This window comes from Salmo salar, chromosome 04 (genome assembly GCF_965601325.2).
Source record: "Salmo salar chromosome 04, fSalSal1, whole genome shotgun sequence".
In the NCBI taxonomy this organism is placed as follows: Eukaryota; Metazoa; Chordata; class Actinopteri; order Salmoniformes; family Salmonidae; genus Salmo; species Salmo salar.
In genome coordinates this window covers 42,450,804-42,476,312 of record NC_138294.1, presented here as the reverse complement: position 1 = coordinate 42,476,312, position 25,509 = coordinate 42,450,804, and the positions used below count along the sequence as shown (strand labels likewise).

The following is a 25,509-nucleotide window of genomic DNA, read 5'->3' as shown; positions in this document are numbered from 1 at the left end:
GAGTGTAGCGAAATGCTTGTGCTTCTAGTTCCGACCATGCAGTAATATCTAACTGCATGGTCGGAATTTAACAATTTCACAACAACTAACTTTTACACACACGTATAAAGGAATGAATAAGAATATGTACATATAAATATATGGATGAGCGATGGCCGAACGGCATAGGCAAGATGCAGTAGATGGTATAGAGTACAGTATATACATATGAGATGAGTAATGTAGGGTATGTAAACATTATATAAAGTGGCATTGTTTAAAGTGACTAGTGATACATTTATTACATCCAATTTTTAATGATTGAAGTGGCTAGAGATTTGAGTCAGTATGTTGGCAGCAGCCACTCAATGTTAGTGATGGCTGTTTAACAGTCTGATGGCTTTGAGATAGAAGCTGTTTTTCAGTCTCTCGGTCCCAGCTTTGATGCACCTGTACTGACCTCGCCTTCTGGATGATAGCGGGGTGAACAGGCAGTGGCTCGGGTGGTTGTTGTCCTTGATGATCTTTTTGGCCTTCCTGTGACATCGGGTGGTGTAGGTGTCCTGGAGGGCAGGTAGTTTGCCCCCGGTGATGCGTGCAGACCTCACTACCCTCTGGAGAGCCTTACGGTTGTGGGCGGAGCCGTTGCCGTACCAGGCGGCGATACAGCCCGACAGGATGCTCTCGATTGTGCATCTGTAAAAGTTTGTGAGTGTTTTTGGTGACAAGCCAAATTTCTTCAGCCTCCTGAGGTTGAAGAGGCGCTGCTGGGCCTTCTTCACCATGCTGTCTGTGTGGGTGGACCATTTCAGTTTGTCCGTGATGTGTATGCCGAGGAACTTAAAACTTTCCACCTTCTCCACTACTGTCCCGTCGATGTGGATAGGGGGGGGTGCTCCCTCTGCTGTTTCCTGAAGCCCACGATCATCTCCTTTGTTTTGTTGACGTTGAGTGTGAGGTTATTTTCCTGACACCACACTCCGAGGGCCCTCACCTCCTCCCTGTAGGCCGTCTCGTCGTTGTTGGTAATCAAGCCTACCACTGTCTGCAAACTTGATGATTGAGTTGGAGGCACGCATGGCCACGCAGTCATGGGTGAACAGGGAGTACAGGAGAGGGCTGAGAATGCACTCTTGTGGGGCCCCAGTGTTGAGGATCAGCGGGGTGGAGATGTTGTTTCCTACCCTCACCACCTGGGGGCGACCCGTCAGAAAGCCCAGGACCCAGTTGCCCAGGGTCTTGAGCTTAATGACGAGTTTGGAGGGTACTATGGTGATAAATGCTGAGCTGTAATCGATGAACAGCATTCTTACATAGGTATTCCTCTTGTCCAGATGGGTTAGGGCAGTGTGCAGTGTGATTGCGATTGCTTTGTCTGTGGACCCATTGGGGCAGTAAGCAAATTGGAGTGAGTCTAGGGTGTCAGGTAGGGTGGAGGTGATATGATCCTTGACTAGTCTCTCAAAGCACTTCATGATGACGGAAGTGAGTGCTACGGGGCGATAGTCGTTTAGCTCAGTTACCTTAGCTTTCTTGGGAACAGGAACAATGGTGGCCCTCTTGAAGCATGTAGGAACAGCAGACTGTGATAGGGATTGATTGAATATGTCCATAAACACACCAGCCAGCTGGTCTGCGCACGCTCTCAGGGCGCGGCTAGGGATGCCGTCTGGGCCGGCAGCCTTGCGAGGGTTAAAACGTTTAAATGTTTTACTCACGTTGGCTGCAGTGAAGGAGAGCCCGCAGGTTTTGGTAGCGGGCCGTGTCGGTGGCACTGTATTGTCCTCAAAGCAAGCAAAGAATTTGTTTAGTTTTTCTGGGAGCAAGACATCGGGGTCTTCGACGGGGCTGGTTTTCTTTTTGTAGTCCGTGATTGACTGTAGACCCTGCCACATACCTCTCGTGTCTGAGCCAATGAATTGTGACTCTACTTTGTCTCTATACTGACGCTTAGCTTGTTTGATTGCCTTGCGAAGGGAATAGCTACACTGTTTGTATTCGGTCATGTTTCCGGTCGCCTTACCCTGATTAAAAGCAGTGGTTAGCGCTTTCAGTTTTGCGCGAATGCTGCCATCAATCCACAGTTTCTGGTTGGGGAAGGTTTTAATAGTCGCCGTGGGTACAACATCAACGATGCACTTGCTAATAAACTCGCTCACCGAATCAGCATATACATCAATGTTGTTGTTCGATGCTATCCGGAACATATCCCAGTCCATGTGATCGAAGCAATCTTGAAGCGTGGAATCAGATTGGCCGGTACAGCGTTGAACAGACCTGAGCACGGGCGTTTCCTGTTTTAGTTTCTGTCTATAGGCTGGGAGCAACAAAATGGAGTCGTGGTCAGATTTGCCAAAAGGAGGGCGAGGGAGGGCTTTGTATGCGTCGCGGAAGTTAGAGTAACAATGATCCAGAATTTTGTCAGCCCGGGTCGCGCATTCGATATGCTGATAAAATTTAGGGAGCCTTGTTTTCAGATTAGCCTTGTTAAAATCCCCAGATACAATAAATGCAGCCTCAGGATATATGGTTTCCAGTTTACAAAGAGTCTTATGATGTTCTTTCAGGGCCGTCGAGGTGTCTGCTTGGGGGGGTTATATACACGACTGTGATTATAATTGAAGAGAATTCTCTTGGTAGATAATGTGGTCGGCATTTGATTGTAAGGAATTCTAGGTCAGGTGAACAAAAGGACTTGAGTTCCTGTATGTTGTTATGATCACACCATGACTCGTTAATCATAAGACATACACCCCCGCCCTTCTTCTTACCAGAGAGATGTTCGTTTCTGTCGTCGCGATGCGTGAAGAAACCAGGTGGCTGTACCGACTCTGTTAACGTATCCCGACTGAGCCATGTTTCCGTGAAACAGAGAATGTTACACTCTCTGATGTCTCTCTGGAAAGCAACCCTTGCTCGGATTTTGTCTACCTTGTTGTCAAGAGACTGGACATTGGCGAGTAGTATACTCGGGAGCAGTGGGTGATGTCCGTCAGGTACTCAGGCAGCAAAATAAATGGGGTATTAAACTCTGATAAGTGTGACCTATTCAAGATTGAGGTCAGTTATTTCTGAAAAATAATTTCTTCTGAGGGTTACAGAATGGACGTTAAAGAAATTGTAGTCATGCAAGATCTGGTAAACAGGCCACCAACAAACGTGAGAGAGCTGAGGAAACTACTGAGGTTTCTAGGGTACTACAGGGATTATGTACTGAACTTCAGCATCCGGGAAGAGAAGGACCAAGATAGCTATGCAGTTGGGACAGGCTCCACCCCACCAGAAGGTTATATGGGATGATACTCACCAGAGAGCATTAGAGTGTGTTGACTAATCCACCTGTGCTTACTTACCCAGATTTATAGGACCATTTTATCCTGCATGTTGATGCCTCTGAAGAGGGATTGGGAGGTGTGTAATACCAACGACAAAGTGGCAAACTGAGAGTCATTGGATATGTCTCCTCACCCTGACACAAGCAGAGAGAAACTATCACCTTCACTCGGGGAAACTGGAATTCTTGTCCCTCAAATGGGCAGTGACTGAGCGGTTCCGAGATTACCTATTTTATGCTCCCTCTGTGACACTGTGCAGTGATAATAACCCCTTGACATATGTACTAACTACAGCAAGACTGAATGCCACCGGTAATCGCTGGGTGGCGGAGCTGTCTGACTTCAATCTCACACTGAAGTATCGTCCTGGAAAGGTAAACACTGACGCAGACTTTCTGTCACGTTCTCCTTTGCATGCTGAACATTACACGGAAGAATGCACAGAGAAACAATCACCTGATACGGTGAAAGCAACACTCAATAATGTTCAGGCACAACAGCATGATTGTGTAACTGGGATATCTGCAGTCATGCTAAGGCCATCAGTGCAAGAGGAGCTGTCAAGGTGGGGGGGGGGGGCAGTTACAGACCGACTGTCTCATGCATGCTCAGTCAAAGGTAAAGTTAAAAGATGCAGCTGTATCCAGAATCTTGGAACTAAAAAGGCTAAGCCAAAACCAACAGAATGTCATCAAGAGTCATGTGAAGTCTCACCAGAGGGATTATTACAAGGGAAAACAGCAAAATGGACACAAATTGTGGTCCCAAGACCATACAGAACACTAATTTACAAGTACTTACACACTGAAATGGCCCATCTAGGAGCAGAAAGAGTACTGAACTAGAATGCTTTTATTGGCCGCGCATGCAACATGACATTGAATACTTTATCACCAAAGTGTGTAAGTGTATCAAACAAAATAAACCCAGTGTAATAACTAGGGCCCCAATTGACTATGTGCAACATTCTCACTGCACCTAACATTACTAAACCTTAGACATACGAGTTACCACACCCAGTCTCAGGGAGGGTTAACAATGGAAATTCCCCTGGTATCTACTGAGTTAGGTAAATCAGATTTAAGTTGGCTTGCACCTTATTTGTGGAACAATCTTCCAAAAAATTCTTACATTTCATGTTCTGGTGCCTCTACGGCAATTCAGAAAGCTGACTGAGGACCTTATTACTGATGAATGTGTTTGTTTTTTATGATCGTGTTTTTCTTTCTGCTTGCATTTTGTATTTATATTTTTGATGCGTGTATTTTCTGTAATTTATGTAATACAGGGCTCATTGGTAAAAGAGACCTTGGTCTCAGTATGACTCCCTGATAAAATAAAGGTTAAATAAAATAAATAAATCCATCTTGTTTACTCTCTGTGGAGTGAATGGCTGCTGAGGGGTTTTCTGGTTTCATTGTGAGACAGAGTGGGTTACTGGGACGGAACAAATGAGAATAATGTCACAGAGCATTGCTGTATACACACTGGGCATTCTTCCACAGGGGCTAAACAGATCCCACATTCTTTGCCTCCTTCCACTGTGTCAAAATGACTATTTATCAGGAGTATCAGTGAGAAAGTGGTGCTTCTGCATTCCTAGTTGGACACACATTAGGGAAGTGATGTAGTCATGCTGGGTTTGCACTTCTCCTTATTCTTCTCCTTTCAACACATTTTACCATGTCCAAAGAAAGTCAGTCTGTACTGAAACAGATTTTTATCTGAGACTGATTTTATCTCTAATCCACTCCCTAATGTTTTTCACTCTCTTTTTCTCTGTCCCCCTCTTTTGTTATTTCTGTCCCTCCCCCTCTCTTGACTCTTCTCTCTCACACACACACTTTCTTCTCCTCCCTCTGTAATGGGTATTTGTGTAGCACAATGTTGCTTTAAGATAATAGGCCAGTATAAACAGGTAGATGTTGTACTTGATGTCTGTAATCTGTGTCTGATTGTGTTATGAAATCAAAGGGCCACTTCCCTCAAGCCTTGACATGTTGACATATCCGTATCCAGGCTACACCTTCACTGTGGCAATAGAAACAGAAGTTGAAGGAAAGTAAGGTGAGGGTGCAGCCTTTTCTGACATCACCCAATTACATCATCACACATAAGATGTTTTTGTCCTATTCATGTCCCTCAATGTTCAGGAAAAACAAGTTGTTAGACATTCTGTGTGTCCCCCCCCTCTTTTTCTCTCTTCCTCTTTTTTCTCACTCTGTCATATGCTCTTCTCACTGGCAGTCTGTTTTTGATGTCCGAGTGAGATTGTGAGCTCCTCTTCCATTCTTTCTCTATAAATCTCCTCTCTTGTTGGTTTGCTGTTTGGTGGTGGTGACCCCTGTGTTAGACCATGGGAGACCCTATAGCTTTTTCCGTCCTAAACGAGAGACTGAGACCAAGGTTCACTGCCATGGAACGCCTCTGCTACTCCCTGGACACACTGGAAGATGGACCACAGCGGCCTGGCACGGTCAGTGGTGGTTCAACCACACGGTCTACAATACTGAGGGATGTATCACAAACACAGGAAGATTCAAGCTCGACCACTACCAAACCAGAGCAGGAGGATGTGGTAACAGAAGGGTTGACTTCCCTGACTGAAGAGGGGGACATCGGTCCTGAACCGTTGACCATGTCTAAGATCAATGATTGTTCAAAGCTGTTTCTGACAATAGAAGATGCTCGTCCTGATGGGTCTGGTGAGCTGACCGTGGTCAGGGACAGTTTGACCGTAGCGAATGACGGTCCAGATGGTTTGACCGTGGTCATTGAGGGAGACGGAGACGGTTCTGATGCGGTCAGTGAAGATAGGAGCACTTCCAGGCGGAGCTACATCGATGGAATGTTACCGGACCTCATCAGGAGTGGACGACCGCTCAACAGACGCAGAACACTAGGACCAGTCTCAGACACGGTGAGAGTGAGAGAGAGAGAGAGAGAGAGAAAGAGAGAGTGAGCAAGAGAACAAAAAGGAGAGATTATGTTTGTGTGTGCTGTGAGGCCAGAAATGTGCATTCAGTTTCATTTGATGCAGTAAATGTTATGGTATTAAAATGTCTTGCACCAGAACATATCTTGCGCTAGAATACAATTCACCTCGTTCAGTACTAGTGTGCAATACTGTGTGATACGGTGCTATATAATGCTATCAGCTCATGGAGACTTGATTTGTGGCTGTGTATGGTTGCTAAAGGAGATTTGTGGGAATATTGTTGTCTCTCTTTGAGCCTTTATCAAATCCAAATCAAATCAAAATATATTACTCACATGCGCCAAATACAACAGGTGTAGTGAAATGCTTACTTACAAGCCCTTAACCAGCAATGCAGTTTTAAGAAAAATACCCCACAAAAATAAGAGCAGCAGTAAAATAACAATAGCGAGGCTATATACAGCGTGTACCGGTACATAGTCAATGTGCAGGGGCACCGGTTAGTCAAGGTAATTGCAGTAATATGTACATGTAGGTAGAGTTATTAAAGTGACTATGCATAGATAATAACAGAGAGTAGCAGCAGCGTAAATGAGGGAGGGGGGGGGGGCAATGCAAACAGTCTGGGTAGCCATTTCATTAGATGTTCAGGAGTCTTATGGCTTGGGGGTAGAAGCTGTTTAGAAGCCTCTTGGACCTAGACTTGGCGCTCCGGTTCCGCTTGCTGTGTGGTAGCAGAGGGAACGGTCTATGACTAGGGTGGCTGGAGTCTTTGACAATATTCAGGGCCCTCCTCCGACACTGCCTGGTATAGAGGTCCTGAATGGCAGGTAGCTTGGCCCCAGTAAATGTACTGGGCCGTACGCACCACCCTCTGTCGTGCCTTGCAGTCGGAGGCCGAGCAGTTACCATACCAGGCAGTGATGCAACCCGTCAGGAGTGAGGGGCCTGGTGTGTGTGCATGCATATATACAGTACCAATCAAAAGTTTGGACTTTTCAACGGGTTTTTTTAAACTATTTTTTACATTGTAGAATAATAGTGAAGACATCAAAACTATGGAAAAAGACATGGAATCATGGAATAACCAAAAAAGTGTTAAACAAATCACACTCTTGGCATTCTCTCAACCAGCTTCATGAGGAATGCTTTTGCAACAGTCTTGAAGGAGTTCCCACATATACTGAGCACCTGTTGGCTGCTTTTCCTTCACTCTGCGGTTCAAATCATCCCAAACCATCTTAATTTGGTTGAGGTCGTGTGATGGTGGAGGCCAGGTCATCTGATGCAGCACTCCATCACCCTCCTTCTTGGTCAAATAGCCCTTACACAGCCTGGAGGTGTGGTGGGTCATTGTCCTGCTGAAAAACAAATGATAGTCCCACTTAGCACAAACCAAATGGGATGGTGTATCCATGCAGAATCCTTTGGTAACCATGCTGGTTAACTGTGCCTTGAATTCTAAACAAACCACAGACAGTGTCACCAGCAAAGCACCCCGACACCATCACACCTCCTCCTCCATGCTTCACGGTGGGAACCACACATGCTGAGATCATCCGTTCATCTACTCTGAGTCTCACAAAGACATGACGGTTGGAACCAAAAATCTCAAATTTGGACGCATCAGACCAAAGGACAGATTTCCACCAGTCTAATGTCCATTGCTTGTGTTTCATGGCCCATTCAAGTTTATTCTTCTTATTGGTGTCCTTCAGTAGTGGTTTCTTTGCAGCAATCCGCCATGTTGTCCTGACTCACGCAGCCTCCTTGGAACAGTTGATGTTGAGATGTGTCTGTTACTTAAACTCTGTGAAGCATTTATTTGGGCTGCAATTTCTGAGGCTGGAAACTCTAATGAACTGCAGCAGAGGTAACTCTGGGTCTTCCTTTCCTGTGGCGGTTGTTATGAGAGCCAGTTTCATCATAGCGCTTGATGGGTCTTGTGACTGCACTCGAAGAAACGTTTTCCGCATTGACTGACCTTCATGTCTTGAAGTAATGATATACTGTCATTTCTCTTTGCTTATTTGAGCTGTTCTTGCCGTAATATGGCCTTAATCTTATACCAAATAAGGCTATCTTCTGTATACCACCCCTACCTCGTCACAACACAACTGATTGGCTCAAACGCATTAAGAAGGAGAGTGTCACCAGCAAAGCACCCCGACACCATCACACCTCCTCCTCCATGCTTCACGGTGGGAACCACACATGCTGAGATCATCCGTTCATCTACTCTGAGTCTCACAAAGACATGACGGTTGGAACCAAAAATCTCAAATTTGGACGCATCAGACCAAAGGACAGATTTCCACCAGTCTAATGTCCATTGCTTGTGTTTCTTGGCCCATTCAAGTTTATTCTTCTTATTGGTGTCCTTCAGTAGTGGTTTCTTTGCAGCAATCTGCCATGTTGTCCTGACTCACGCAGCCTCCTTGGAACAGTTGATGTTGAGATGTGTCTGTTACTTAAACTCTGTGAAGCATTTATTTGGGCTGCAATTTCTGAGGCTGGAAACTCTAATGAACTGCAGCAGAGGTAACTCTGGGTTTTCCTTTCCTGTGGCGGTTGTTATGAGAGCCAGTTTCATCATAGCGCTTGATGGGTCTTGTGACTGCACTCGAAGAAACGTTTTCCGCATTGACTGACCTTCATGTCTTGAAGTAATGATATACTGTCATTTCTCTTTGCTTATTTGAGCTGTTCTTGCCGTAATATGGCCTTAATCTTATACCAAATAAGGCTATCTTCTGTATACCACCCCTACCTCGTCACAACACAACTGATTGGCTCAAACGCATTAAGAAGGAGAGGAATTCCACAAATTAACTTTTAACAAGGCAGACCTGTTAATTGAAATACATTCCAAGTGGCAACCTCATAAAGCTGGTTGATAGAATGCCGAGAGTGTGCAAAGCTGTCATCAAGGCAAAGGGTGGCTACTTTGAAGAATCTCAAATATAAAATATATTTTGCTTTGTTTAACACTTTTTTTGGTTACTACATGATTCCATATGTGTTATTTCATAGTTTTGATGTCTTTACTATTATTATACAATGTAGAAAATTGTAAAAATGAAGAAAAACCCTGGAAGGAGTGTGTCCAACCTTTGACTGGTACTGTATGTGTCTTTGCAAATGTGTGTGTGTGTGTGTGTGTGTGTGTGTGTGTGTGTGTGTGTGTGTGTGTGTGTGTGTGTGTGTGGATGAGCTGTTATACAACAGGATTTCTCAATCTCTGATATTTCAGAAATCTGGATTAGCAGGAATCTGGATTAGCAGGGTTTCTTTTTACCACTGTGTCCGAGATTTTTTAAGAGAAAGGTTGTGTACATGTGCATGTGTGTGTCTGTGTGCATATGTGCATTGTTGAAGGTAGTGCCTCGGGAGGTGGTTTGTGTATATGTCTGTGTGTTTGCATGTAACGCTGTGTCTGTGAATGTCTAGTTGAAGTGAAAAGGGAAATTCTTTAGGAAGTTGATTAACGTGCTACTTTACAAATGTGTTTCTGTGTGTTTAGTTGAAGGAGGTACGTCGGGAGGTGGAGCTATCTCGGAGGCGCAGTCTGAAGCTGAAGGCTCAGGTGGACAAACTACAGGAGAACAGAGAGGGACCGGGATGGAGTCAACACAGAGCGAAGGTAACGAGCACACACACACGCACACACATTTCAAATACAGTCAAGCATTCAGAGCATTCAAGCAGAACCAGATATTTCAAAGGTAATATTTAAGGCATAAGGCCTGGTCATACAATCATTGAAACAAAAACAGTGTTATATATAGAGGTTGAATAACAACAAGACGCACACAACAATAGGGCTTGAATGGATGATGCTGATAACTGTATGGGAAAGGAGTATGTCTTACTGCACACAAGGAATGAATCATTTTGGTTTCTGTGGAGCACATCACCTTTAGAAGTCTGTGTGTATGTTGAACTTTCTTCCCCTCTTTCAATCAAATTTCAATCAAATGTATTTATAAAGCCCTTCTTACATCAGCTGATGTCACAAAGTGCTGTACAGAAACCCAGCCTAAAACCCCAAACAGCAAGCAATGCAGGTGTAGAAGCACGGTGGCTAGGAAAAACTCCCTAGAAAGGCCAGAACCTGGGAAGAAACCTAGAGAGGAACCAGGCTATGAGGGGTGGCCAGTCCTCTTCTGGCTGTGCCGGTGGAGATTATAACAGAACATGGCCAAGATGTTAAAATGTTCATAGAAGACCAGCAGGGTCAAATAATAATAATCACAGTGGTTGTAGAGGGTGCAACAGGTCAGCACCTCAGGAGTAAATGTCAGCTTTTCATAGTTGATCATTCGGAGTATCTCTATCACTCCTGCTGTCTCTAGAGAGTTGAAAACAGCAGGTGTGGGACAGGTAGCACGTCCGGTGAACAGGTCAGGATTCCATAGCCGCAGGCAGAACAGTTGAAACTGGAGCAGCAGCACGACCAGGTGGACTTGGGACAGCAAGGAGTCATCAGGCCAGGTAGTCCTGAGGCATGGTCCTAGGGCTCAGGTCCTCTGAGAGAGAGAAAGAAAGAAAGAAAGAAAGAAAGAAAGAAAGAAAGAAAGAAAGAAAGAAAGAAAGAAAGAAAGAAAGAAAGAAAAAGAAAGAAAGAGAGAATTAGAGAGAGCATACTTACATTCACACAGGACTCCGGATAAGACAGGAGAAATACTCCAGATATAACAGACTGACCCTAGCCCCCCGACACAAACTATTGCAGCATAAATTCTGGAGGCTGAGACAGGAGGGGTCGGTAGACACTGTGGCCCGTCCGACGATACCGCTGGACAGGGCCAAGCAGGCAGGATATAACCCCACCCACTTTTCCAAAGCACAGCCCCCGCACCGCTAGAGGGATATCTCCAACCACCAACTTACCATCCTGAGACAAGGCCGAGCATAGCCCACAAAGATCTCCCCCACGGCCCAACCCAAGGGGAGGCGCCAACCCGGACAGGAAGTTCACGTCAGTGACTCAACCCACTCAAGTGACACACCCCTTTTTTAACTTTTTTTTATTTTTTATTTAACCTTTATTTAACCAAGTAGGCCAGTTGAGAACAAGTTCTCATTTACAACTGTGACCTGGCCAAGATAAAGCAAAGCAGTGCGACAATAAACAACAACACAGAGTTACAGGTGGGATAAACAAAAATACAGTCAATAACACAACAGAAAAATCTATATACAATGTGTGCAAATGGACCTCCCTTATCTTACCTCATTTGCACACACTGTATATAGACTTTTTCTTCTGTATTATTGACTGTATGTTTATTTATTCCATGTGTAACTCTATGTTATTGTATGTGTCGAACTGCTTTGCTTTATTCTTGGCCAGGTCGCAGTTGTAAATGAGAACTTGTTCTCAACTAGCCTAGCTGGTTAAATAAAGGTGAAATAAAAAAAAATATATAAAAAAAACCATCACCAAGAGGTAAAATATAGAGTGAAAACAACAGTGGACATAAAATCATTTATAGCACGGCTTTTGATGATCCTTGGTTGGGGTCTGAGCAGATTATTTGTTGCGATTGAAAAGTAATAAAATGGTGGTCCGATAGTCCAGGATTATGAGGAAAAACATTAAGATCCACCACATTTATTCCACGGGACAAAACTAGGTCCAGAGTATGACTGTGGCAGTGAGTAGGTCCAGAGACATGTTGGATAAAACTCACTGAGTCGATGATGGCTCTGAAAGCCTTTTGGAGTGGGTCTGTGGACTTTTCCATGTGAATATTAAAGTCACCAAAAATGTGAATATTATCTGCCATGACTACAAGGTCCAATAGGAATTCAGGGAACTCAGTGAGGAACGCTGTATATGGCCCAGGAGGCCTGTAAACAGTAGCTATAAAAAGTGATTGAGAAGGCTGCATAGATTTCATGACTAGAAGCTCAAAAGACGAAAACGTCTGTTTTTTTTGGTAAATTGATATTTGCTATCGTAAATGTTAGCAACACCTCCACCTTTGCGAGATGCGCGGGGGATATGGTCACTAGTGTAACCAGGAGGAGAGGCCTCATTTAACACAGTTAATTCATCAGGCTTAAGCCATGTTTCAGTCAGGCCAAACACATCAAGATTATGATCAGTGATTAGTTAATTGACTATAACTGCCTTGGAAGTGAGGGATCTAACATTAAGTAGCCCTATTTTGAGATGTGAGATATCACAATCTCTTTCAATAATGGCAGGAATGGAGGAGGTCTTTATTCCAGTGAGATTGCTAAAGCGAACACCGCCATGTTTAGTTTTGCCCAACCTAGATCGAGGCAGAGACACGGTCTCAATGGGGATAGCTGAGCTGACTACACTGACTGTGCTAGTGGCAGACTCCACTAAGCTGGCAGGCTGGCAAACAGCCTGCTGCCTGGCCTGCACTCTATCTCATTGTGAAGCTAGTGGAGTTAGAGCGCTTTCTATGTTCGTAGATAAGATGAGAGCACCCCTCCAGCTAGGATGGAGTCCGTCACTCCTCAACAGGCCAGGCTTTGTCCTGTTTGTGGGTGAGTCCCAGAAAGAGGGCCAATTATCTACAAATTCTGTCTTTTGGGAGGGGCAGAAAAAAGTTTGCAACCAGCAATTGAGTTGTGAGACTCTGCTGTAGAGCTCATCACTCCCCCTAACTGGGAGGGGGCCAGAGACAATTACTCAATGCCGACACATCTTTCTAGCTGACCCCTCTCTCTCTCCTCCCTCTCTCTACCCCCCACCCCTTCCTCCCTCACTACCCCTATCTCTCTCTGCAGGTTACAGAGGAGGTTCACTCCATTCTGAGGTTGTTGCTTCCTTTGACAGAGTCCAGCCCAGTAGAACCCTCTGGTCAGGAGAACAGTCTGGATACAGCACTGGTTCTGCTGCAGAACGTAGCACGCAAACTAGCATTGAACCACACAGCACAGGTGAGCCAAAACTAGCACTGAGCCACACAGCACAGGGTGAGTCTAAACTAGCTCACAAGTCTCAGCCACACAGTACAGGTGAGCTCACACTATATTTTGAGGAGTTGCTACCTGATTGTCAAAACAAGAACATTTATTTAAGTTTTTGGGTTCCAAAATATTTCCTCCAATTTGTTCTTAGTGAATGTGACCCAGGCTTATGACACAGTCTTGCACTCATACAGTCATACCTCTCAGGGGAGTTTAAATCGCATCAGAATATATCAGCAAACAATTTAGGCAGAAGAACCATCGATACCAAGAAACCAGTGGTGGCTCCTCAGAGGAAGGGGAGGACCGTCCTCCTCAGTGAATTTCATAAAAATGGTAAAACATTTAAAAAGTTATCCTTTTTAGATAAAGCTATATTAAATATGTTCACGTCACCAAATAATTGATAAAAACACACTGTTTTGCAATGAAGGTCTACAGTAGCCTCAACAGCACTCTGTAGGGTAGCACCATGGTGTATCCAGAGGACAGCTAGCTTCCATCCTCCTCTGGGTACATTGACTTCAATACAAAACCAATGAAGGCTTGTGGTTCTCACCCTCTTCTATAGACTTACACAGTTATTATTACATCTTCCAGAGTATGTCCTCCAACCTATCAAATAACATTTTATTTGGAATACAACAGGTGTAGACCTTACATTGAAATGCTTACTTACAAGCGCTTAACCAACAATACACTTTTAAGAAAATACCTAAAAAACTAAAAGTATGAGAGCTCTTGCAGCATGAACTGACATGTTGTCCACCCAATCGAAGGATCAGAGAATAAATATACTGTAGTACTGAAAGCATAAGCTACAGCTAGCTAGGACAGCATTGCATAAAATGTGGTGAGTAGTTGACTCAAAGAGATAGAAAGACAACAGTTTTGAACAAATTCATTTCTTAAAAAATAAAGGAGAAGTAATAGAGAGTCATTTTGTTTCAGTTTTACAAATGCAGCTTGCTAGTTAAACCTACTCAATGAGGGATGCTACGTTAACTAGCTGGCTATGACTAGCCTACACATCACTGGAACTCTTCCAAGTCAAAGTAAACTTCTGGTTTTATGAATTTATGGCCACCGGGGCTTGTTATGCCAAATAATGTTACCCAGCCAAATAGTATCCCCCTCTGATTTACAATGGGATTCGATAAACTATTATTGTCTGTTGCTATATCAACAGTGTGATGACCTAATGATTAGACGTTTGCAGATCATTACAGCCTAAAAGACGTTCTTTTCATCATCGCTATGCTAACAAGGCTGATTTCCGCGATTTCCGCGATTTCGCTGTTTAAACAAGTTATATTTAGCCAAAAAATGACAAACTTATTTTGGGTACCTTCCTAACATAATAACACAAAGTCCATGTCTTAAACATTGCTAAGTTTCGGAAATGGCAAAGAAAACGTAATCTACTTGACACATTAAAGTGTTTCTTTGGGACAGTTGTGTCATTAATTAATTTTCACAGATTTGTTGTGCACTCATGGCAATCATAGACTAAAATACTGAATTCTGGTGTGTGGAATGTAGAGGAGGTGGTTGCTGTGTGGGTGGGAGGTTCTGCCTGTCACTTGTTCTCAACAGGCAGCCAGTCTCAGAAGGGGGACTTGAAGAGGGAGACTGCAAAGTCCAGGCAATGCTGCTCTCTTTGCGAGTGTTTGCAGTGCTAGTGTTTTTAGTTAGTCTGTGAAATCTCACATATTATGTGCCCAGTATGATAGAGCAAGAAAACCTTCTTAGCAAATAATGACAACAACAGTAGCTGTAGATGATGTAATGAAAAAGGACACTTATCGATCATGTGCCATGGTGAAAAAACTTTGATGGGCTTCAACTCCGGCGCCACAGTCTTTGCTCTCTCAAACTTCTGGCAGGCTAGACAGGGTACTGACCTTTAAGCAAAAAGTGACAAATTGAAACATTGTGTGCTCTCTGATATGACATTCATTGAAATCCTAATAATTTCTGATATAATAGAATGTGATTGATGAACAAAAGGTTATTTCACTTGCCCAGCTGTCCACCTCCTTGACAATTCCCCGTCAGAAGAAGCGTAGGTTGATTTTGGCAATCATGCGTTTCACTCTGAAATGCCACCACGCATCTCGGTCAGCACGGTCAGAGTGGCCTCCTTCTCCTCCTTAGTAAAAATCACCCTCCCGTGTGGCTGGCCATCCTTCCCCCGTAGGTAGGTAGATATGATTACCTAACAAGTTTGAAGAGAAGAGTTGTTGAAATACTCAAGTCTAAGTACATTTGCACTGCTGTCTTTCTCTCTCTGTCTTCCATTCTCTTCCCACCTCTCTCTCCCTCTTTCATTCTTTATTTCTCACCCCCCCACTAGTTAACGTTAGATGGAATATGGTTGTCCATACGAAATCCGTCCAGTTATCTAATAGAAGTTAACTGCTTAATGTTACCCTGAATTGTGAATTTCTCTGCATGTTGCGCCTCTTGTCGAGATCAGTGCTGTCTTCATAGTACTTTGCCTGGTTGGAAAGATAAAAGAAAATCTCCTCGAGGGATGCCATTGAAATGCAACTACATACAAACAAAAAGCTGCAATAACAGTTACAGTAGCTTGCTAGCTAGCTAGACATTTTAGTCATTTAGCAGACGCTCTTATCCAGAGCGACTTACAGTAGTGAATGCATACATTTCATATATTTTTTCTCCATACTAGCTAATGTTAGCTAAATAAAACTGCCTGGCTAGCTAGCTGGCTACTCTGTAGCTGGCTAGCTGACTAGGCAGGCTGAGGTATGTAAGTACAGTAGTTAGCAACGTCAATCTAAAAACAGCTTAAAATATGTATTCCTACATAACAATATTTACTTATATAAAGACAAATACATGGTAAACAAAGTGTTTTCTTTCCAGACGTTTCGGTCCTCTGAAGCAGCAGGTTGTCACCGTCAAAAACACCATCCTTGGAGAACTATTCTGAGCTAATAATTTTGTTCGGACTGAGCGAGCGTTTATGCAGTGAAATAGAACTAGAACTGCCCGGATCCTCCTTCCTTCGCGACCACTACAAGGTAAAATAGAGCCAAGCAACCAGCATAGCAGTGGACACTTGGTTCATTACGTAATCCGGTGAAAATGTTTCAAGTTCTAGTAACAGCCCTAGCAACAGAAGCTTGAACTTATCGAATTCTATTGTGACGCAAAGGGGGACACAATTTGGCCCGCGGACACTATTTGGCATGACAGTGTTACTGCTAAACTGCTTACTGATTATAGACTGTAACGTTACTACATGATTGTAGTGGGTTTATTAACACGTTAGTTATATTAGCTATGTTGACTATGACGTTACTTTAGCTAATATGGTAACAACGATATAGGCTGTGTGTAGCGGTTATTATATGATTTGGCTTGGAAAGTTTTTTTTACCTGGTCACATAGAGCTGATGTGTTGTCCATTGAAGTCCACAAATGAAGGGAAAAGGTGAGAGGAGTAGAGCTCATAGATGTGAGAATGAATACAATGGGGCTCCTATGAAAGTGAGCTGTGTTTACGTGTGATCAGGGGTGTATTCATTTCGCCGATTCTGTTGAAAAACGTTTCTTAAACAAAAGCAAACAGAATGAAACAGGGATAAACATAGCTGCATCTGCACTCGTTTGCAACTGTTGGAATAATTATTATACCCTAGATAGATGCAGGCAAGAGTGTGCAAGGTAGTCCTGAATGTGTCACTGTCTGTCCATGTGTCACTTCAAATGTTTCTCTCGACCTGTGTGAATCTACATTGTAAACTTTTTTTCATAGGCTAGGTTGCAGCAACCTCATGATGGGTATAGGGAAAATTTGAGTATCATGTAGTAGCCTAAACCTATCAATGTTATATTGAACTGGGTGAATGGAATATGAGTGACAGTCATCACATTTGCTGTAATAGAAATAAGTCCATGCTCAAGAAATGAATGAATTGTCCTCCATCGTCTTAAAAGGCACCGACCTCCACTGCAAGAAACACAATTTTATCTCAATGACCGTATGAATGTCAATTAAACAAACTTCCTTTCTTTCCCTACCACTCTTTCCTTTTGGTTTACCAAGGATTCCAAGTCTGGGGGTCGTAGAGAAAATGATGTGGATGACAGTGCTGTTCTACAACAGGCACTACAGGACAGAGACGATGCCATGGAGAAGTGAGTATACACATACACACGAATGTGCATGCATGCAGACACACATGGCTCACACACTTAACACACACGCACGCACACACCACACACCACACACCACTGTCAATACTGCTCGTCTAAAAGAGGGATCTGCATCTTTCCAGTAGAAGAATGAGACGTTGATGTTTTTTTTCTTCCACTTCCTGTTGTACAGGAAGAAGGCCATGGAGGCGGAGCTTCTCCGCAGTAAGACAGAGATGATGTTACTTAACAACCAGCTGCTGGAGGCCGTGCAGAAAAGACTGGAGCTCGCTTTGGAAGTAGAGGACTGGAAGGTACTGAGAGAGAGAGAGAGTGGGAGGGAGGGAAAGGGAGAGGGAGGTACTGAGAGAGAGAGAGTGATGAGGGAATGGGAAGGGAAGGTACTGAGAGATGGAGGGAAGGGAGAAGGAGGGGGGGAAGAAGGTACTGAGAGAAATGGAGGGAGAGAGGGAGGGAGATGGACGAGGGAAGAGGGAAAGAATGAGTGAGGAGGGGAGAGAGGGAGGCGAAGGACGAGAGGAGGAAGGGAAGGGAGAGAGCAGAAGAGCCAGAGAGGGGATGGAGTTCTGGGTATCGTACTGTAGATAGAGTGGATATACTGTAGAGTGAAGAGGAAAGATGAGAGAGATAGTTGAAAGAAAAAGGTGAAAGAGCGCTTGAGTAATGTGAGCAGAGAGAGCATATATAGAGAGAGAGTAGAGAGAGAGTTACAGTCTATGGGAAGGAAAAAAGGGATATGTCTGAGACATACAGTACATACAGTACGAACATGTTACTGTGGAAAACAAGCTCTGACTAATCAGGGGACAATAGCAAATTACCCATGGTTTAACACCAGTGTTGGGGAGTGGTGAACTACATTTAGTTAAAAAAGTAATTTCATACCATTTTGTAATTCTAATATTAGTGTTTTCAGTAGTTAATAACTTTTTTGCCATGTAGTGGTGTAGCTAAATACTGGAACTAGACACAACTTTTTTTTTGCAAAAATAAAATATGGGTGAACTAGGCAAGAATGTCCTTTCTCTTTTGACATCTCACTTGAAACACTTTTTGTGTGCCTATTTCTCACTTTTTGAGTTCAGTAGGCTAAATTTCACATTCTGTTAACATCTGACTTCTTTCAGTGTGAAGTAATTAATGGGTAGCTTGGTAAATACTGTATATTTTCAGAGTAGCTTCCCCAACACCCAACACACACACACACACACACACACACACACACACACACACACACACACACACACACACACACACACACACACACACACACACACACACACACACACACACACACACACACACACACACACACACACACACACACACACAGACACACAATGAGGGGAGCGGCTGCGTCAACAACCCTCCGACTCTACTCCATCCCTTCTTCAGTCGGGAGTTGCACATATGTGTCAGGGCAGCAGCAGCACAGGTTGTTTAGACTCTCGCCAACCAGCCATATATCATGAGTTAGATGATTATGAATATTATATTATGAAGTTATTATTTAAGAATTCAAGAGCATTGAAGATAAAGCATCTGTCCCTGTGCACGGCCCTGCATGGGTATGAAATACACATACATTATTTACACGGTATAGTGCATCCAGTCGGTACATATCACCAGCTGGTGTCCTAGCATGATATTGTAGTAATAGAGCCTGGGGCCTCAGGGGCCATCTGGTGAGAGACCAGCTCACTATAGTGGTGCAATAGAACATTATATTATATTACCCTCTTGGGGACAGTAGACCACTGATCTAGCAACAGCGGTCTTATTCTTTCTAATGATCATAACCACTTATGAATTAGGGAACAGAGCTGATTCTAGGTCAGAATGAACTAAAAAGACAAGTAGTCAGAATATATACCAAGTTGTACCAAGTTTGGTGTTTAAGGGGTAGAAGTTGCAGCGTTGGGCAAAAAAAGATTAACAATATAAATACAATTGCAATACTGGAATACCATGATGAGATGAATAAAAACATCCCTTTATCAGGACGATATCCAGATGATCCTCCAGCAACAGCTCCAGAGTCAGCAACAACAGGCAGCAGAACAAGCCCAGAGGAAGCCGTCCCGTTTGGGGCTGCTGAGGAGGACCAACAGACCCCCCCTCCAGAGGCCAGCCTCTACCCCCTTGACCTACACCACTGGACAGGTTCCCGTTAGTACTCCCTCTCCCACCCCCCAATGTACCCCTGTCACCTGGAGGAACAGGCTGAAAAGGGGGAAGGTGGGTCGTCATAGTGGCCAGGATGCAGAGCAGGCATTGCAGGCATCGCGGCCGTCGAGCGGCAGCAGACTGGAGGAGGGTTTTCATACCATAGACTTATAATAACACATCATACACAAAATCATATGCATTTAAGGGAGGGATACAACTCATATCTATGTACTGTATTTACTGGTAGCTACTTTATCAATCTTTCCAACTGTGGATTCTTACTAGGAGAGATACATTGAGCTGATAGTTAGATACACAGTCACAAGCAGATTAATTCTCCAATCTGCTAGTACTGTGCATCGCTCTGATCTGTTTGGCTTTAGGAAAATATTTTTCAGAGTATTCTGTCTATTGGTGCCTGGATACTACATTTGGGTTGGAGATTTTCCCTCCAACTGTAGGCATACATTTTCTACTGTAATGACAAGCAGTCATGTTGACTGTAACACGTGTCTCTGATTAAAGGGGCAATCCTTAGTTGCTAGGGCAACATACATTTTTGAACTTAGAAATTAATGATATCTACCCATTGATTCTTGAAGAATCTAACATATAAATGCATATAAATGCCTAATGAGCTTAGTTCAACTGTCATACTCCATCAGAACCCAAAATATAAGCTTGTTTTACTCCAATGTTTGTAGACAACATAAATGTAAACAAACAGGGCCAATTGCAACCACTGATGGCCACTAGATTATCGCCAGCCGATCTCTCGTTAAACCATCAATACATGCTAAAAATGTATGTTGCTGTAGGAAATAAGGATTGCCCCTTTAATCAGACTAAGAGATTGGAGAATGAATCTGCTTGTGACTGTGTATCTAACCAGAGGGCGAAATTGAGAAGTGGCACCACAGGTTCAAAAGTGGTGTGGCACTGGTCAGGTATAACTCTGGGTCCTATTTGTAGGCGATGATAAAATATTATTATTATAGATAGCTTCCCTTTTCATCTGTTCTATGAATAGGGCTGGGGTTTTTCTTGTCAGGACATGTGAATTGGAAACACTCCTGGCCTAAGGTGAATCAAACCCTTTCAAACTCCTACAAACCTTGTTATTGTTCATTCTGAAGCCTTTATGTACGGCAGAGTTACATTTAGCACTATACACAGTATAATTTGTAACAAGGCAGGGTTACATTTAATATTATACACAGTAGAATTTGTAACAATGTTTTTTTTTATGTGTAAGTCATAAAACCACTAACCTTGTGTCATTGTCCTGGTCTCCATCTGGGCCACCAGAAGTTGGATCCCTGCTTCTCACTGTAGGAACTGATTGCCTGTAAAATCCATATTGTCAATCATTAAATCAACTATTTTAAACATTTTTATTGAAAATAATATTCCCCTTTTCATGAAGTAGATGTTATTGACAGTCACTCATTCTATTGCACTCAATTCTAACCAAACCTGCGTTATCAGTTCATATCAGTAGGTGTCACTATGCACGAAAAGACTGACACCATGATGGCTGACTGTCTCTGTATTTGTGAAAGCTATGGTGGTGCTAGAATCCATCAATTCTATTTTTCTCCATAAGCCATCCAACTGTTCTGTTGGACAAATGTGTTATATTGTCTCTGTAGACTACTCTGTGGCGTAATTTCTAGGGTTTTTACTTTTAAGAAAATATATAAATATATTTCATTAATCACCAGCTGTGGAAATAGGATAATATACTAACATTACTGGACTAACAAACTGGCTGGCTGACTAACAGTTTCAGTAACTTCAGTATCCCTTGGCCTTGGGTAGCAACAGCAGATCGTTTCATCTTCTTTATCCTGTGCCAAACACATTTATTCAGTTAGTTTAAATTATTAGCCATTGGCTGCATGATTGCATCAACCAAGCTAGCTAATGATGTTAGCTAGCTAGCTAGATAGGCTACTGAAGCTAATGTTAGTAAGGAGTTGCGGGGACGGCAAATAAAACTAAAATATATATTTTATTTTTAAAGGAACCAAGTCCGGCTTTCAACTTACTCTTGAATGTTGCAATAGTAGAATGCATAAGGTGCAATTTCAAAATTGGGTAGTGCATCCTCAGTTGTCCTGTTGTCATGTCAGTCCTTGCACACGTAAAGGCTCTGCTTGGTCAATCTGATGTCTGCAGTGGCTGTACAGCATTTAATACAATGTGGCCTCTGCAGAAGTCAGAGCATTCATACTTCTTGCGCTTCGGGAAGCAGAGCAGAGCGGAGAGTAGCGTACGCATCCAATACAATAGGTGGCAGCATAGACGATCAATGTACAATTCAGCAGAACATTTATGAATATCTGTACAAGAAGAGGATAGGGATGATACAATACAAACAACACAACATTGCAAAATGGCAACATATGATAAAGAGACACGTATGAAGAGGAGGAATATTTGCTGTGTCTTACAGTGAGGGAAAAAAGTATTTGATCCCCTGCTGATTTTGTACGTTTGCCCACTGACAAAGAAATGATCAGTCTATAATTTTAATGGTAGGTTTATTTGAACAGTGAGAGACAGAATAACAACAAAGAAATCCAGAAAAACGCATGTCAAAAATGTTAGAAATTGATTTGCATTTTAATGAGGGAAATAAGTATTTGACCCCCTCTCAATCAGAAAGATTTCTGGCTCCCAGATGTCTTTTATACAGGTAATGAGCTGAGATTAGGAGCACACTCTTAGCCTATGAATGAAAGTTTACAATGTAGGTACAGGTCCCTCGGGTGTAACTGCTAAACTGCTTGCTAACTGTACATTGTACATACAGTACAGTGTACAGTTAGCAAGCAGTTTAGCAGTTACACCGCCGGGCACCAGTGGCAATAAATGAGTAAAACCAAAAGCTTTCCTTGACTTGGAAGAGTTCCAGTGTTGGGTAGCCATAGCCAACTAGGTAACATAGCATCCCTTTCTGTTTTTATCCGGGTGTTGGAGTAGGCTAAACTAACTAACTGCATTAGCTAGTAAGTGAAGGTGAAAGTGTATATATATACTTTCACCTGATTGATTGCTTCTGTGGACAGGTGTCTTTTTTACGGGTAACAAGCTGCGGTTAGGAGCACTCCCTTTAAGAGTGTGCTCCTAATCTCAGCTCGTTACCTGTATAAAAGACACCTGGGAGCCAGAAATCTTTCTGATTGAGAGGGGGTCAAATACTTATTTCCCTCATTAAAATGCAAATAATTTTATAACATTTTTTACATGCGTTTTTCTGGATTTTTTTGTTGTTATTCTGTCTCTCACTGTTCAAATAAACCTACTATTAAAATTATAGACTGATCATTTCTTTGTAAGTGGGAAAATGTACAAAATCAGCAGGGGATCAAATACTTTTTTCCCCCACTGTAGCTATCTATCTCTCTCTCTCGCTTCTCTTAAAGTTTTAAAGAAATGTATTTGTTAAAAACTCTTCAGCTATTCTGCTTCTCTCTCTTTGAGTCAACTACTCACCATATTATATGCACTGTAGTGCTAGCTAGCTTCAGCCTATGCTTTCAGTACTATATTAATTATTTGATCTGTTGATTGGGTGGACAACATGTCAGTTAGGTTGGAGGATGTTCCCCCGGAAGATTTCATAATTACTATGTACGTCTATGGAAGTGGTTGAAAACCACGAGCATTTTAGGTTTTGTGTTGAAGTCAATGTACCCAGAGGAGCATGGAAACTAGCTGTCCTCCAGCCACACCATGGTGCTACCCTACAGAGTGCTGTTGAGGCTACTGTAAACCTTCATTGCAAAACAGAATGTTTTAATCAATTATTTGGTGACATGTTAATATATTTAGTATAGTTTTATGTTTCACTATTTACATTTTTCTAAAATTCACTGAGGAGGATGGTCCTCCCCTTCCTCCTCTGAGGAGCCTCCACTGACAATTACAGTATGCCCCATAATGACAAAGCAAAAACAGGTTTTTAGAAATGTTTGCAAATGTATAAAAAATACTAAAATGAATTATCACATTTACATACGTATTCAGACCCATTACTCAGTACTTTGTTGAACCATTTCAGGCAGCGATTACAGCCTTGATTCTTCTTGGGTATGCCTCTACGAGCTAGGCAAACCAGTATTTGGGGAGTTTCTCCCTTCTCTGCAGATCCTCTCAAGCTCTGTCAGGTTGGATGGGGAGCGTCGCTGCACAGCTATTTTCAGGTTTCTCCAGAGATGTTCGATCAGGTTCATGTCCGGGCTCTGGCTGAGCCACTCAAGGACATTCAGAGACTTGGGCCGAAGCCACTCCTGCGATGTCTTGGCTGTGTGCTTAAGGTTATTGTCCTGTTGGAAGGTGAACCTTCAACCCAATTTAATTTTATATGTACATTCTTGTCTTGTTCCAGCATCAGTAATATTTAATGCCTTTATTATGTTCAGCACCACCTCTTCCTGTATTTACCTCTTATAGTATTAAGCACCACAATTGTTTAAACTGATCTCATTAATAAATTGTCATGGCAATGAATAGCAATGGCTTGTATTTGTCTTTTTACTGAATTTACAGGTACCAACCTTGATAAAGACCAGAAAATGTACAACTGCCGTCAATTCTGTGCATGACGCATCACTGAGAGCTCTTTTGGCATCTTGACTGTCAGGTGGGGGATCCTTGGCCCGGCCAATTGAGTTCCATCCCGACAAGGCGGTGGACGTTGTGAAGGCGTGCGTCGCCCTTTAAGACATTTAAGTATCACTTGATCAGTTCATGAATCAGTTATCAACAGAGAAGTCTTTCATTCACTAATTAATAGTGAAGTGAAACAAGTTAAATATGCTATGCAAACCCTTTACAACGTACCTCAACAATGTAAAGTGTCACAGAACCTTTTTAAAAGAACAAAACATATATTTTCAGTGTGTGTGGTTGTTTGTGAGATAGTGAACGAATAGCTACTCTTCAGTTCCCTGCTGATCCTCAGACGATGGCTGCTCATACATAGCCAGCTCCATTTCGAAGAGAAGATTAGCATTTCCTTCATTGTTTGGGCAAACGGTGAATGCATATTGTTGACAGATGCAGCTAACCTTTCCTCCCTGCGCCTGTCTAACTTCTCAAGTCGCTGCGTAAGGGCATCATCAACTGGGTCAACTCTTCTTGTCTTCGATGCCCTAACCTTAGATGGATATGGCCTCTTTCCTGGATTTGGAGGATAGGTGATGGCAGCTGAGGCTGGAGATGGGGAGGTGCTGCCTGGAAGTAGAGTGAAGCTGGCAGCATCAGGTTGTTAAGAGGTGATGAGTCTGCTGTCCCGATCCTCCACCATATTGACTTATTATAGTTACCATCACCATCTCTTTACCTCGCTTCAATTTATCCATCACTATGAAATCTCTCTAGCTCGTGTGTGGTATGAGTACCGCAGAGAGAGAGAGATACATATTTTTCACAGGGGGAACTTCAGGTGTGGCAATCGGTAGGACAGTAATGCACAATAAATACATAACAGTTCAATACATACAATACATTACAATTACAGATACAGTTTACATGACAAACTACAATGTTCAGTTAGTGCTAATTTAAAAGTGTTAGAGGTTGGCACACTCAGTTGAGTGTTGCTCTGCGCCTCTTAAAATGGCCCACTCGTAGTGATTCAGGGTAAATCTCTATAGCCAGCCAGCTAATTATGGGCGGCTGGCTAAACTAAAAAACAGATATGTTGGAGTCAGTTCCCTGGTGCTTGACATAGGAGCTCAGACAAGCATGAAGTAAAAAGGAGGCAGCGTTTTCCCAACTGCATCTCCACTTCAACCTTTATTTTTATCTTTACAAACTTATACTGCCTCCACTTCTTGTAGCAAGCGTCCCCTTCCAGACCCATTACCTCCCCGATCTCTTTCCTGGAGTTGAAACGAATTTAAGTGTCTTTGAAATCCCTACACGAGGTATCAT

At 42.9% G+C, this 25,509-nt stretch overlaps 1 protein-coding gene across 1 annotated transcript; it reads left to right on the top strand.

Moving 5' to 3' along the window:
- Positions 1-5,547: 5,547 nt before the first annotated feature.
- Positions 5,548-24,087, top strand: LOC106602914 (uncharacterized). Its single transcript, XM_014195907.3, has 6 exons — positions 5,548-6,234; positions 9,776-9,895; positions 13,024-13,176; positions 17,285-17,376; positions 17,567-17,687; positions 19,396-24,087. Exons 1-6 carry the CDS (start codon positions 5,671-5,673, stop codon positions 19,732-19,734), a joined length of 1,389 nt encoding a protein of 462 aa, XP_014051382.1. The 5' UTR covers positions 5,548-5,670; the 3' UTR covers positions 19,735-24,087.
- Positions 24,088-25,509: the final 1,422 nt, after the last annotated feature.

What these genes read in the sequence shown, in the direction of transcription:
- LOC106602914 (XM_014195907.3), top strand. Translation starts at nt 5,671, where the DNA reads ATGGGAGACCCTATAGCTTTTTCCGTCCTAAACGAGAGACTGAGACCA. An exon ending in TAGGACCAGTCTCAGACACG is followed by an intron (nt 6,235 to 9,775) that starts GTGAGAGTGAGA and finishes CTGTGTGTTTAG; the next exon opens with TTGAAGGAGGTACGTCGGGA. An exon ending in CATTGAACCACACAGCACAG is followed by an intron (nt 13,177 to 17,284) that starts GTGAGCCAAAAC and finishes TGGTTTACCAAG; the next exon opens with GATTCCAAGTCTGGGGGTCG.